This window comes from Danio rerio, chromosome 24 (genome assembly GCF_052040795.2).
Source record: "Danio rerio strain M-AB ecotype USA chromosome 24, GRCz13ab, whole genome shotgun sequence".
Taxonomy (NCBI): Eukaryota; Metazoa; Chordata; class Actinopteri; order Cypriniformes; family Danionidae; genus Danio; species Danio rerio.
The window spans coordinates 24,009,819-24,022,631 of record NC_141044.1 but is presented as its reverse complement, the minus strand read 5'-3'; the positions used below and the strand labels follow the sequence as shown (position 1 = coordinate 24,022,631).

At 35.2% G+C, this 12,813-nt stretch overlaps 2 protein-coding genes across 8 annotated transcripts in view; one reads left to right on the top strand and one right to left on the bottom strand.

Annotated features, from left to right (window-relative positions):
* drd3 (dopamine receptor D3) overlaps positions 1-10,436 on the bottom strand; it is a 30,836-nt gene extending 20,400 nt beyond the window's left edge. The window contains exons 1-4 of one of the 3 annotated variants that reach the window (XM_087308121.1): positions 10,223-10,436; positions 7,902-8,202; positions 4,545-4,657; positions 1,160-1,296 (exon numbers count right to left, since the gene is read on the bottom strand). In XM_087308121.1, the coding sequence (XP_087164247.1) occupies positions 1,160-1,296; positions 4,545-4,657; positions 7,902-8,202; positions 10,223-10,248 (577 nt within the window). In that variant the 5' untranslated portion in view covers positions 10,249-10,436. 3 annotated transcript variants of the gene reach the window in all.
* vipr1b (vasoactive intestinal peptide receptor 1b) overlaps positions 1-12,813 on the top strand; it is a 738,286-nt gene that overhangs the window by 472,163 nt on the left and 253,310 nt on the right. The gene's annotated exons all lie outside the window — the stretch shown is intronic.

Sequence of the window (12,813 nt, the reverse complement as noted above, 5' to 3'; positions counted from 1 at the left end):
TTTGGTGAAAAAAATGCTGAAAAATGACGTATGTTAAAATAAAAAGTAATTTTTAAAGTCATTTTTTATTGCAAAACTATGACACCATATAATCATGCATTTTTGATTGTTGGTGATTTTCCCTGTTTGGAAGAGGTTACATTAGTAATTTTTAATGTTTTCATCACTTGGCACCATTAACCCTTTAGATAGGCCTGTGCAAGCTTAGATTTAGTATGGAGTATAACAGCAAATGAAAATGTTTGTCTGTGAATGCGTGAGAGCATGAGAATGTGAGAGTAACCTTTACACGTTTCCCCTGATGTGTCTGAGAAAATCAAAATGTGCAGCTCAGCTTTCAGAACTTCATGGAGAACATAAAAACAAAGAATGTGTGTTTATGCACCATCAAATCTGGTTATAATGGAAGTCAATCAGGCAAAAGCTATTAACATTTAATTAGGGGGAAAATTTTAAATCTAACATGCATCAAAGCCAGTGTTGTCACTAATCATTCACATGTCCAAGACTGTGATAAAAGGGGGAAAAATCCAGTCCACAATTACTTTTTATATTAAAAATACATTCATGTGTTTTTTTTCATTAAACCAATGACATTTGGTCCTTCACAAAAAAAACTGCCATTTTCTAAACAATTTAGTAGTTTTGATCAGGACTGAGGTTGATTAACAGATTTATGCAAAAAAAAAAAAAAAGTAAACAAAAATGTTAAACTATATTTATTTGATGCATTTTTTACAGCAGTTTTATTCATCCTGAACAAAACAAAAGGGTAGATTTAAACAGTCCATAAGGGTTAAGTCCTAAATGACTCAAAATGACCTTTACATAGGACCTGAAATTAAACAGCGAATCTATAATTTATTCCGACAGGCATCGCTGCTTTAAAACAATTTTAATAAATTTGTTTTTCTTGTTTCATTACTTATTTGACATTAATTAGACCTCCACGAGGCTTCATGCCAGCACTTAAGAAGATTTCACACTAACAGACAAGAACAGTCGTTCTCAACAGGTTTTGCTTCAGGTAACAGATTGCATTGTAGCTATGCATGTTTATATGGTTATTTGCATTTATTTGCATCTTATTTAGCAATATTTTGCCTGTGTGAGAGCACCTATGACCTATTTCTGAGTCACAGGGCCACCAGCCGCTCACCTGTAGTGTTGAATCCAAACAGTAGAGGGCAGGAGACGGCAAAGGCGAGGACCCAAACCGTGGCAATCATGACTGAAACCCTTTTGCGGGAGCTGTGGGTGGTGTTGTATAACACGGGCATCACCACAGCTGTATACCTTTACAAACACAAGAATTAATCTCAGATGAGTCTCAGGAGAAGCAAGAATACTGATTAGAAAAAGGTCACACTCATTGAAGCATGGCAATATGATTTATGAGATTAAACAAAAACTTTAAATATAGTATCTGAATATATCATTCTTATATTTAAAAAAATGATATGACATAGAAAAAAGTGATATACAAGAGGAACTCAATTTCAGATAAGCTTTCACTATTAAGATTTTTTTCAGAATCTGCCATGAAGCGTTAAAATGAAAAAATTTGATTAAAAATTAATAAGGGAGGACTCTGAAGATAATGCGCAACATCTATACATCGAAAGGGGATTAATTATGCTCGACCCCTTCAGCAGGATGATACTAATGCTATTGAATTAGCTTTTCGTGATCATTTTTTGAAATGTGCTCTTGAATGCCAGTGAGGATAGAGAGAGGTGAACCAGGCCAGTTTGAAAACAACAATCAACCCAAACATGTTTCCTCTCTCTGCCTCTTTTTTTTCTCAACCTTCATCCTTCATGATCAGCCTCTCTCTTAATAAACTCCAACTAATTAAACTTCTGTATGTTTTCACACTCAAGCCATGCGGTTAAAATTAAAACGAAGACCCCTGCTTGCTCTATGTATGAAGGTGTTAATGATGCACCTGTCACTGAGAGCATATTAAAGGATTATTTCGGGTTCAGTAAAGCTTAGTCAACAGCATTATTGACGTAATATCGAATTACTTTAACCTCGTTTGATGTGTTTCACCAATATGACCACAAATGTAGGAACTTGGGGTATATTTGAAGTCACAGTGCGGATGAGCGTAACCAAGCTGTATTTGATGTCAAAGTTTGATTCGTTTTAACAATGTGAATGTTTTTGATCTCTAGTGTGCATTTGAAGCAACAGATACAGAACAGATCTTTTGGATAATGTGCAGAAATGGGTATAATGTGTTACACAGAAGCACCTTACTATGTTGTAAACATTTTCTGAGAACGCAGTGATGTAATGCACTAAATTTTAATTTTGTGTACTTCAATCACAATTATTAAAGTCAATATAATTAAAAATTTTAAATTATAAACAAAGTGTTAAGAAAAAATAAATAATGACATGCCTTTTAAAATAACATTTAGCATGCTGGTGTCAGGTAATGAGAATGCAGCTTGTATGTTCATCAATACTGCTTTTAAATGTATTCAGAACTTATTTTATTGTAAACCACCAGCATATATATATATATATATACACACCATACACTCAGCAAACAATGCTGTGTATAAATCACTGTCTAGCCACAGATAATAGATACTTTTTAGAATGTGAAGTTCCAGAAATGGATTAAATTGTTTGGAATTAGATTAAGATTATAAGCGATTTAATCCTTTGTAATAATTTTGGAGTCAATATTAAAGTACTAAAAGAAGTCTAAATTTGAATTTTAAAGTAACATTAAAGTAAAATAACTAGAAATATAATTACTTTTTATTACATCCAGTAATTAGTAATGTAGTAAAGTATTCAGTCGTATGTAATCGATTACTTTTTTGTGTAACTTACACAACACTGATAATGTGAATTATGTTTTCTGAACTAGGATGTGCATCTGAGTTTGTACATTTTAATTTAGATGACATGAACATTTATGAACTCATCTAATTTGACATTAGAGTCTGTGTGAATGATGTAAAAAAATTCTGAAACATAAAACATACTGTAAATGACAAAAATACAGGATCCATTTTGTCACCCTATGATCAAGAAAAGTTTGATTTTGATGTTATATTCTTGTGACTAACCTCCGTTTTGTTAGATCAGGAGCTGTTCATTTTGTTGATGTGCTCATTGGATTTCAACAAATTGTGGGAAATGGCTTTTTTACACAGACCTGAATTAAGTAATAAAATAACAATAAAACAAACCTTTTACAAAAACAAACCTTTTACAAAAAGGTTTGTTATTTTAAGAACGAATCACTGAAATGCTCTAAAGTGAACCAATTTTCTTTAATAAATCAATGCGAAAAGGTTGCTTCTTTGAAAATTTTATTTTTAAGACTGCTTGAATGTTAAAGGTTCTTTAGCCAGCATACAATGACAAAAGTAATCCGTAACAATAACTGTAAAGAAATGGCAGCTGTGGTTGCCAGAACTTTACCATTTAAAAACAATTGTAGAAACCATACTTTTTACTGTAAACCACCATATTTCAATAATTTATATTATTATACACCATCGTTTTGAAGTATGAACATTTCCTTCACCTGAGATAGCCTTATGATGAACCAAAGCTCATTCCAAACAACTTTTCCCAAAAGCAGAAAAACACATTATTATATAGAAGACACTCAGGGCCCTATCATACGCCCAGTGCAATAAGGCACAAGACATGTTTGACGTAATTTGTTGCTATTTTCAGACCAATGCAACACTAATTTTCTTGTTTTGTGCCATGTTGTTTAAATAGCAAATCTATTTGCGCCACTTTGTGGACTCATGGATGTTCTGGTCTATAAAGGAGGTGTGTTAAGGCGCATTGTTGGTGCGTAGCTGTTTTGAAAAACTGAAATAGACTGCACTGTTGACCATCTAAAAGTAGATCTAAAGTCCAGCGCAAAGCGCGTTAGTTATGTGCCTATGCAGGTCCAAAATGCTTACACATTGCTTAATACAGATTTACAGCAATACAAAAATATCTTTATATATGTTTACAAATTATTATTTTGTACATAAATATAAAACCACCACCTGTTATTATGATAAAGGTTGTTTAAAGGAGTAAAGAGTCAAAGTTAAATAAAGAGAAAGTAAAGAGGCCGAATAGAGTTCAACTGTTTTCTCGCTAGTGAAGCGTTCTGTATTTCCACTTACAAAGTCCACCATGTAAATTGCAAATGCACTATGGTGTGATGCAACTGACTCTTAAAGAAAATGTGAGATTATTTAATGCCTGCTATGTGTAAAACACACCCAAACTGTTTTATGTATTAACATAATGTACATCACTGCTAAGAAAAAAATAAATAAAATGAACCATAGCAATGTCAACAAAAAAGTCTTTAAAAGTGTCATGTAAAGAATTCTGGGCAAGTCAATTTTTAGTTATTAACCATATTTATTTAGTTAACGCAGTTAGGAATTTTTACTGTAACATTTTTACAGCATTTTTAATGAAATTATGTAATGTTTTACAGTGTAATCTTTTGATAAAAACATCCACAAACATCAAGTAGAGATTTAAGATCTCCCTACCTGTCGATACTGATGGCACACAGGTTAAGTATGCTTGCGGTGCACATCATCACATCCAGGGTCACAAAGACATTGCAGTACAGGCGACTGAAAAGCCAAGCTCCGCCGACCACCTGCACAGTCACAACAGGGTCATATAAAGACACTAAATGCACCAAAAATGTGAAAGATGTGTCTAATTGAATGATTCATTTCTAGCCTCACTCCAAGCAGGGAGAAAACTATTTTCAAGAGTCCCAGTTTTTATCCCACACAAGCTTTGCAAATAATGAGTGCTCAACGGGCAAACAGACCCCTGGTCTATCTCTCAGTGGGCCTATAACGATAACACCCATCCTAAAGGCAAGGGAGGTATAATAAGGCTCTGGCTGAGATGAATGAACTGCATGCTGCTGATTCAGACCGCTAGTGCTGTACGTCATGACAGGAAGATCTTCTTTTCTCTCTTTCTGGCACTAATCAAGAGCAGCACAATGCCGCCTACTGCAACCATTCACCAGAAGTGCGGCCAAATTTAACCGAGCAGGAATGCTGTCTCTGAATGAAGGTTTTTAACTGTGAGCCACCAAGAGGAAAAGAAATTTGACATTACACTGTGAAATTATACTGTCGTTTAATGTATTCAAATTTTATTATATTTGAAAAGCGTTATTCAGGTTAAATGTAACATCTGCCAATTTAGGATGCAATGTTACAATATTTAATAAGATCAAGAGCTTTGAGAATTATAGCACTGAATATATACCTGCTGTTTTCCATTTATGGAATAATGAACTGAAGCCTTTCACTAAGGGAGTTTGAGGATATTGAACAAAATGTGATTTTACAGATACACAGACTGTGTAAATTCATAGGGTCACACACCCGATGCATTAAGGCACAAAACGTGTTTGGCGGGATTTGTTGCTATTTTCAGACCAGCGCAACCCTAATTTTCATGTTTTGCACCACATTGTTTAAACACTCATGGACTCATGGACGTGCTGGTCTATAAAGGTGATGTGTTAAGGCACATTGTTGGAGCGTTGCTATTTTAAAATAGGCCGTGTCATTGACCAACTAAAAGCTACTCTAAAGTCCAGTGCAGAGCACGTCAGTTATGCGCTTACACACTACCTTAAACACACAGGATGTACAGCAATACACAAATATTTTTACATATGAAAAAAATAAAAGGATTAAAATGTTACAAAATTATTATTTTCTACATAAATATAAAAACCACTGTATCCATGCCTTCTTCATGTTGGGTGGCTTTTTTCAGTTTACTCATGACAATTTGCATTAGAATAATAAAATTGCTTTTTGAAGTATTATATATTATATGCATATTTATATATTTTTTAATAAAAACTAGTTTAGATTTGTCTACCTGTCGAGTTTTGGAGACATATGCATCACTATGTGGGGCATAAGAACAAGACGTGTGTATAGATATAACTCAGTTTTTTGATCAAACTTCATTATATTATTGATCATTTATTCATTTGCTGGAAATTAGAACTGAATTTAGACATAGTTTTAAAACAAATCTTTGTGCTTAACAAATGAACCTAAATATGTAGGATAATGAATTTATTCAGTGGAGTGAGTACAACATTGATTCCGTATTCTTATCCTTTTCCCGTCCTTAAAATAGCAAAAGTGGATTCGGACACGCCCATAATGCTTTTGCGCCGTGTGCTTTAGACTTTGCACCTACATCGTTAAAATAAAGCCTTTAAAGTCAGCTTGAACTGGAAGTTGCTGAGACCTTTATTTCAGTTATGTACTTCCGACTGAAATGGAATATTGAGTAGGGGCGGGGCTTTCTTTTTGCACATCATTCCAACCCATGCTCATTCTGAAAATGTACTGCTACATACATTTCTGGAGAGCACTAAATACATCCCAGGAGGTAAGTTTTTGTGCAGTTTTTGTTTTGGTGAATCCACCAGAGGCCGCTGTGTATGCTTTTTGAGATCTCAAATTTCTTCACGAGTGCCATTTGTGCATAAATCCACCCGAGGATGTCGACTGACTGAATGACTGACTGATTGATCGACTGACCCACCCTCTTCCTTTCCTAAATCCAACCAAATTTCACAGATTGACAAACCAACCCACTTCCCTAAACCCAACCAACAGTTTTAAAAAGCAGTCTAGAAAAAGAAAAGCCTTCACGTGATTTACCATGTTTTCAGATTTTACCACATTATTACCCTGTTATTTACTTGTTAAATATATTTTTTGGTTTCTGTTTTGCCCACTTTCTTGAACCATTCTTCACCGGACTCAAACCCCATCATCGTCGTCAACTCCTCTTAAGTCTTAAGTCTGCCGATGTACATGGCAAGCTAACTGGACAAACTCGTAACAGCAGGAAAGCCTTTCATACGGGGGTAAGCGGTCAGCTGCTAGCACGAAAAGAAACGCAGTCATACCGCCCCGTATCCATCCATACTTCTGGCTACATAATTTGTGATCTCTAGAAATGTTTATAGAGCTACATTTTCAGAATGAGCCTATGTTGCATCATTCCCTCGGTAAGAGGAGTGTGGTGAAGAATATTGTGGCTGAAGCTAGCTAAATATTATTTGATCAATTAAAAAATAACAATGTGCACATAAATTGATTTCACATGGAAATGCGCTTTAAATAAATTGCTTTTATTGGTTATTTAAACAATGGGCAAAGATTTGTGTTTTGTTTCTTGTGCCTATCAATAATTGATGAAGAAAAATGACTTGAAATCTTTTCTCACTGAAACAGATTTCCCTTGATTTTTCTGTTGCTATATTGTTTACAGGGGGCTTAATTTTAAAAATTCTCTCAGTTTTTCAGTTTGAAATTTCAGTTTTAAACCCTTTTTTACATATTCTTAAAGTTATAAGTTAAGTAGGCTGTACACTGTTAACATATTCCTATAGAATCTTATTGACAGCAGTTCGCCACTAACTTACTGTAAATCAATTAGTATTTACATTTAGAGCACCATTAATCTAGCTGTATATGTATGTACAGTATTGTATCATTTTACTGTAAATATACAGTGATTTTCACAAGCTATAAAATACAGTAACATACAGCAAAAGTAAAATACAGTTACTATTACAGGTAAATACTGTTTAATTTTTAAAAATCTGTTAATGGTGTATAAACATATTTGCAACATAGGTCAAATGGTCTGAAATTAAATTAAGCGTACATTTAGCAATATTTTGAAATATGTTGCATTTATAACATTTTATATAAGTAAAATTCAAATATAAACTTGTTTGTCATTTTCATATTTCCATGTATCAGATTTTCGAATGGGAAAATTGATTGTTTTTGTCCTTAAATATGGTAAACTACAGTAGTTTCTAGTATACTTACCTCCAAATAAACTGCCCAAGGCATGACCAGCGAGGCGACCAACAGATCAGCCACTGCCAGACTGACCACCAGGTAGTTGGTGGTGGTCTGAAGAGCTCTCTCTCGAAGCACAGCAATGCAAACCAGAACATTCCCAAACACGATGGCCAGGATGAGCAGGGAATAGAGCATGGCATAATAATTCCTCTTCGCTTCTTCAATGCCTGACGCTGGACTGTAGTTTCCCCCAGGGGTGAATGAATGCTCAGAGTCATTCCAGAGCCATTCACCACTGCTAAACATTGCCATAAGTGTGGAAGATCTGGAGAGGGTGGACAGATTTTGACTTTTGCAAAATAAATGCTTGACAACATGCAGTGTAACATCTTTGTACATCTGTTTGAATCCTTGTGTTTGTCTACTGACATCTCTAAATTTTATATTCTGCAAAATTCTCGGTAAACAAATCACTGCTCAAGATGACATGCTGCTTGCTTGGTGACTTGAGACACAGTGCAGCTTTTATAACGTTGAAATGTCTAGTTATTGATAGCAGCTATAAAAAAAAAGTCACAAATATATATTTTATGAAGATTCATGGTGAGCAATGCTCAGGGTAAGCTGGGTTTGCAATATCAGATTCACCATAGCTTATCCAGTTCAACTCTTTATATTTTTATTCCATTAATAAATTAAAGCTAACAAAAAAAGAGCGTTTAATTAATTTAAATATTTTCTGGAAAAAAATCTTGAATACTTTTTGCAAAGATTTTAAGACACCCATTGATTCATTAACAGATTCATATTATCTCAAATATTAACTAAATAACTTTAACATAGAAATAAGATATTTCAAAACACATTAAAGATCACAATATCTAAAAGTTGTATAGCTAATTCCTCAGTGATTACAATAAAGTCACACAACTCACTGACGCACGAAAAAAAAATCATGCTTTTGACGATCTGCACAAAAGCGCATTGAAAGCCAGAGCGAACGCGTGCATTTAATGACTCTGTTCTGGATAACATCTATAACCATCTATCATTCAGTGCTTCATTGAAGCCCCTGAATGCCCATTTTACGATGTGTCTACCTGTTAAGCTTCTCCAGCGAAGAACCGAAACAGAACCCCATCTGAACGCACTTTCCTTGAGGTTAAACTTATCGGTCCAGTCGCCCTTCGCCGTTGCCGCTGTGGAAGGGACTCCATCCTTACCGCGTACGCAAAACTTACTAATACACAGCTCCAAATATGCTTACTCGCGACGCTTTTGAGCATTGAATGATGCCCACAATGGTTTCGCGCACAGCCAGATTCGCAAGGATGGTTACAAGCTCCGCGCCATCTCCAAAAGCTCCTTTACGCACGAAGCGTCCCTGCTTTCATTATTACACTGGTTGGTGGTACAGCAAACATGTTTTGAAGGTAATCCGGGAAGGTGAAATAACTAAACAGAATCTCAAAATCCCCAATTGTACATCATGTGGGAACTCTAAAGGTATTCGCGTTCCTCCGACGTTTTCCGAAGGACGTCTACGCTGTTCGCACTCAAGCTGTGATCATTAACGACTGTCTGAAAATAGCTGTTACCTGTGACAGACCCAGAAGACCGAGCCACCTCTAGCTGACCTGCTGATTAAACGTGTTTCTAGTTTATAAAAATTGATTGATTATGAGTTTTGAGGTTATATTTGGGGTTCCAGGGCTAGTGGTTACACACCTGGCGAATGTTTTCAAGTTTATTTTTTATTGTTCATACACTTCAAAAACGGCATAACAAAAAAAAAAAAACAATTATGTCCATCACTGTATGAAAGAAATAGTGAAAACCTGGGATAAACCTGGTCAAACATCTGTGACAAATTGTAATTGTTTAATTGCAAAATAAAGTAATTTGTTTAAATTGATCCTCTTATTAATTTATCCTTAAAATACTGTAACAAAAAATAATAATAATACATCAACTATTTAATAAAAGGTAGAGAAAATACAGTAAATAAACAATTCTGAAAGTTTCCTTTTATCAAACTATTGTTCTTAAAATTATAACAAATAAATCTAAAATAAAAAGATACTTTTTAAATTTTTTTTTTTTTTCACTTTTCTTGGTATTTGAAACACGCAGCAACACTGAACTTGCAGTTGGATTTTGGACTCAAAAGGTTGTTCATGCCAAGAATAATAGATTAACTGTAAACATAACTGTGATGATGTCAACCTTAATGTATTATATAGAGCACAACAAGACTGATATTTGACTTGGCCATCCCTCATTAAATCAGCTTATTTTAAAAGCACTTGTTTAGTAATTGTGATGCTAGAAAAAAACTACATTACCCATCATGCTGTACAGAAAATTCCATCAATCAGAGATCTGCAGCAATCAAAGAGCAGCAAAAGACAAAAGTAATGCTCAACCATAACTTCCAGCTCTCCCAGAAATAACATGTAAGTAGAGTTTGACTGAATCAACCTGCATGTTTATAGACCTATTGGATGGAGTTACGGTTTGGACCACCTAGCTCCACCCATTGTGTCCAGTGAGTGGGATAGTTCAGTGCATGACTGTTACACTTTAATGAGGACTTGGAGAAAGTCCTTCAGAAGCAGTTAAAAAAGGAAACTGATGCACTTTAAGTCTTAAGCTTTTGGATTCTGTTTCAGTCCAAAGACATGCTGTAATTGAGTAAACTAAATTTATCATATTGAATAATTGTGTGAATGAGAGATTGTAAGAGTGTTTATCAGTGCTGGATTGTAGCTTGAAGGGCATTTGGCACATAAAACATATGCCAGAGTAATTGGCAGGTCATTACGCTGTCGCAACCTCTGATAAATCAGGGACTAAGCCAAATGATATTGAATAGGTGAGTAATAGTCAGACATCATATCTAAAACAAGGCTAAATTTAGGTCGTCATTTTAATAGACGGCAAAAAATAGTCTAAACATAGACTAAAATTGACAGGACTGAATTACTACACATGTGAAATCTGTCTATTTGATGACTAGTCTAGTTTTTTTGGACTATTGTTAGACGTTTGTTAAATTTTCATTGACACCCCAAATTTAACCTTGCTTTAGTAAAGTTGTTTACACTTCTATTAGACATCTTTTAAGCAAGATTGTTTGGTTATATTTAACCCAAATTTATTTTAAATCAAATTTTTTACAGTTATTTTGATAGATTTCTTTGATGTGATACTGGGGAAGTTTTTAGTCTCTAGATGGCGCCCACGTTATACTTTTAATAACACAATAAACACAACAGCGGCAAAAAAGAAAGAAAGAAAACAGCAGTCAAGAAAGCACCAGACTCTTCTTGCTTTAATGTTTAAGTTCAGAAAATTCACTAAGGTCATTGAGGTTATAAACTACATTGCTATTTGAAATATATTCAAGACTCAGTTGTTATAGACAGGCAAAGAAATTAGATGTCTAATTTTTAAAGTTACTTCAATGAAAAGTAATTACTAACTCTTATATACTGCCCTTTAAATCATTTAGTTGCAAAATAGCGTTGGTCCAGTAGATCCTCTTATACTGATGAAATATGAGACATAGAAAAAATACCCTGCTGAAAAAACAGCTTAAACCAGCATAGGCTGGTTGGCTGGTTTTAGCTGGTCAACCAGGCTGGTTTTAGAGGGGTTTGGGCCACTTCCAGGCTGGTTTCCAGCAATTTCCAGCCTGGTCTTAGCTGGTCAGGCTGGAAAATGACCAGCTAAAACCAGCTTGGCCAGCCTGGTTTAAGCTGGACATAGCTAGTTTTGGCTGGGCTTCCAGCCTGGCTAGGCTGGTCATGCTGGTTTTAGCTCCCAGCCTGACCAGCTAAGACCAGGCTGGAAATGGCTGGAAACCAGCCTGGAAGTGGCCAAAACCCCTCTAAAACTAGCCTGGTTGACCAGCTAAAACCAGCCAACCCTCCTAGGCTGGTTTCAGCTGTTTTTTTCAGTAGGGGAGAAGGCAAAAAGGACCAATTAAGTGAAACAGACATTTGGAATAAGGAGAAAGCATGAAACTAAATAGACACTCCAGATATATTTACAGTAGCTCTCTTGTGCCAAACAAAAAAAATGTTTTGTATTTTTTATTTCACAAAGCAGATCATTGGTAAGGACCCCATTATGAAAGACATGGACATTTATCATAGTTTGTTCTCATCACTCAGTGCAAAACAAGGTTCCAAATCCAATACCTGGACATCGACTGCTTACAGTATGTCTGATAGACTGCCTAGCCTATTACTCCAAATGTAATTTTCACAATAACAGCGCTCTGTAAATTGACACTCAAATAATTCTCTTCAAGATGAACGAGGGAAGGTCCATTGATTTGAGTGCAGTCTGATGAAAAATGTGCCAGCCTTGTTTTGTGTTCGGTATCACTATGACAGCTATTTACTGAAGTGTAGCAGAGCACATCCAAATAACCCACAATGAAATGAACATCTGAGCACCTGCTGTGACCGTGAACTCCTGGCCATAAGAATAAAACCGCCTTTATTTTGCCTAATTGCATTATCGCCCCCTGGTGGAAACAGAATGTCAAAATATAGACAGAAGAACAACGTCCAAAGCTATTAAAATAATTTTAAGCCGTTTAATACGAAACCTTTTCTTCCAATTTGAGTACATACATTTTTCCTTAATGGCTCTTTTGATATTATGTTGACAATCAGGTTTTATAGTTGGTGGGAAACAGCATAGTTAAAACACTGCTTTTGAAACAATGTATAATACTATGTCACAATTGTATCCCATTTACATCTCTTACATTGAAGTGCAAGCAGAGAGTACACAAACTGATCTGTTCATGTGACATTGATACTTGTTTCATTCCTCAATTTCTTTCCCAAAGGCAACAACAACTCTTTTAAAGCTTCCAGAAATAAAACAGTTGTGGCATGGGGGAATTAAAACAGGTCAA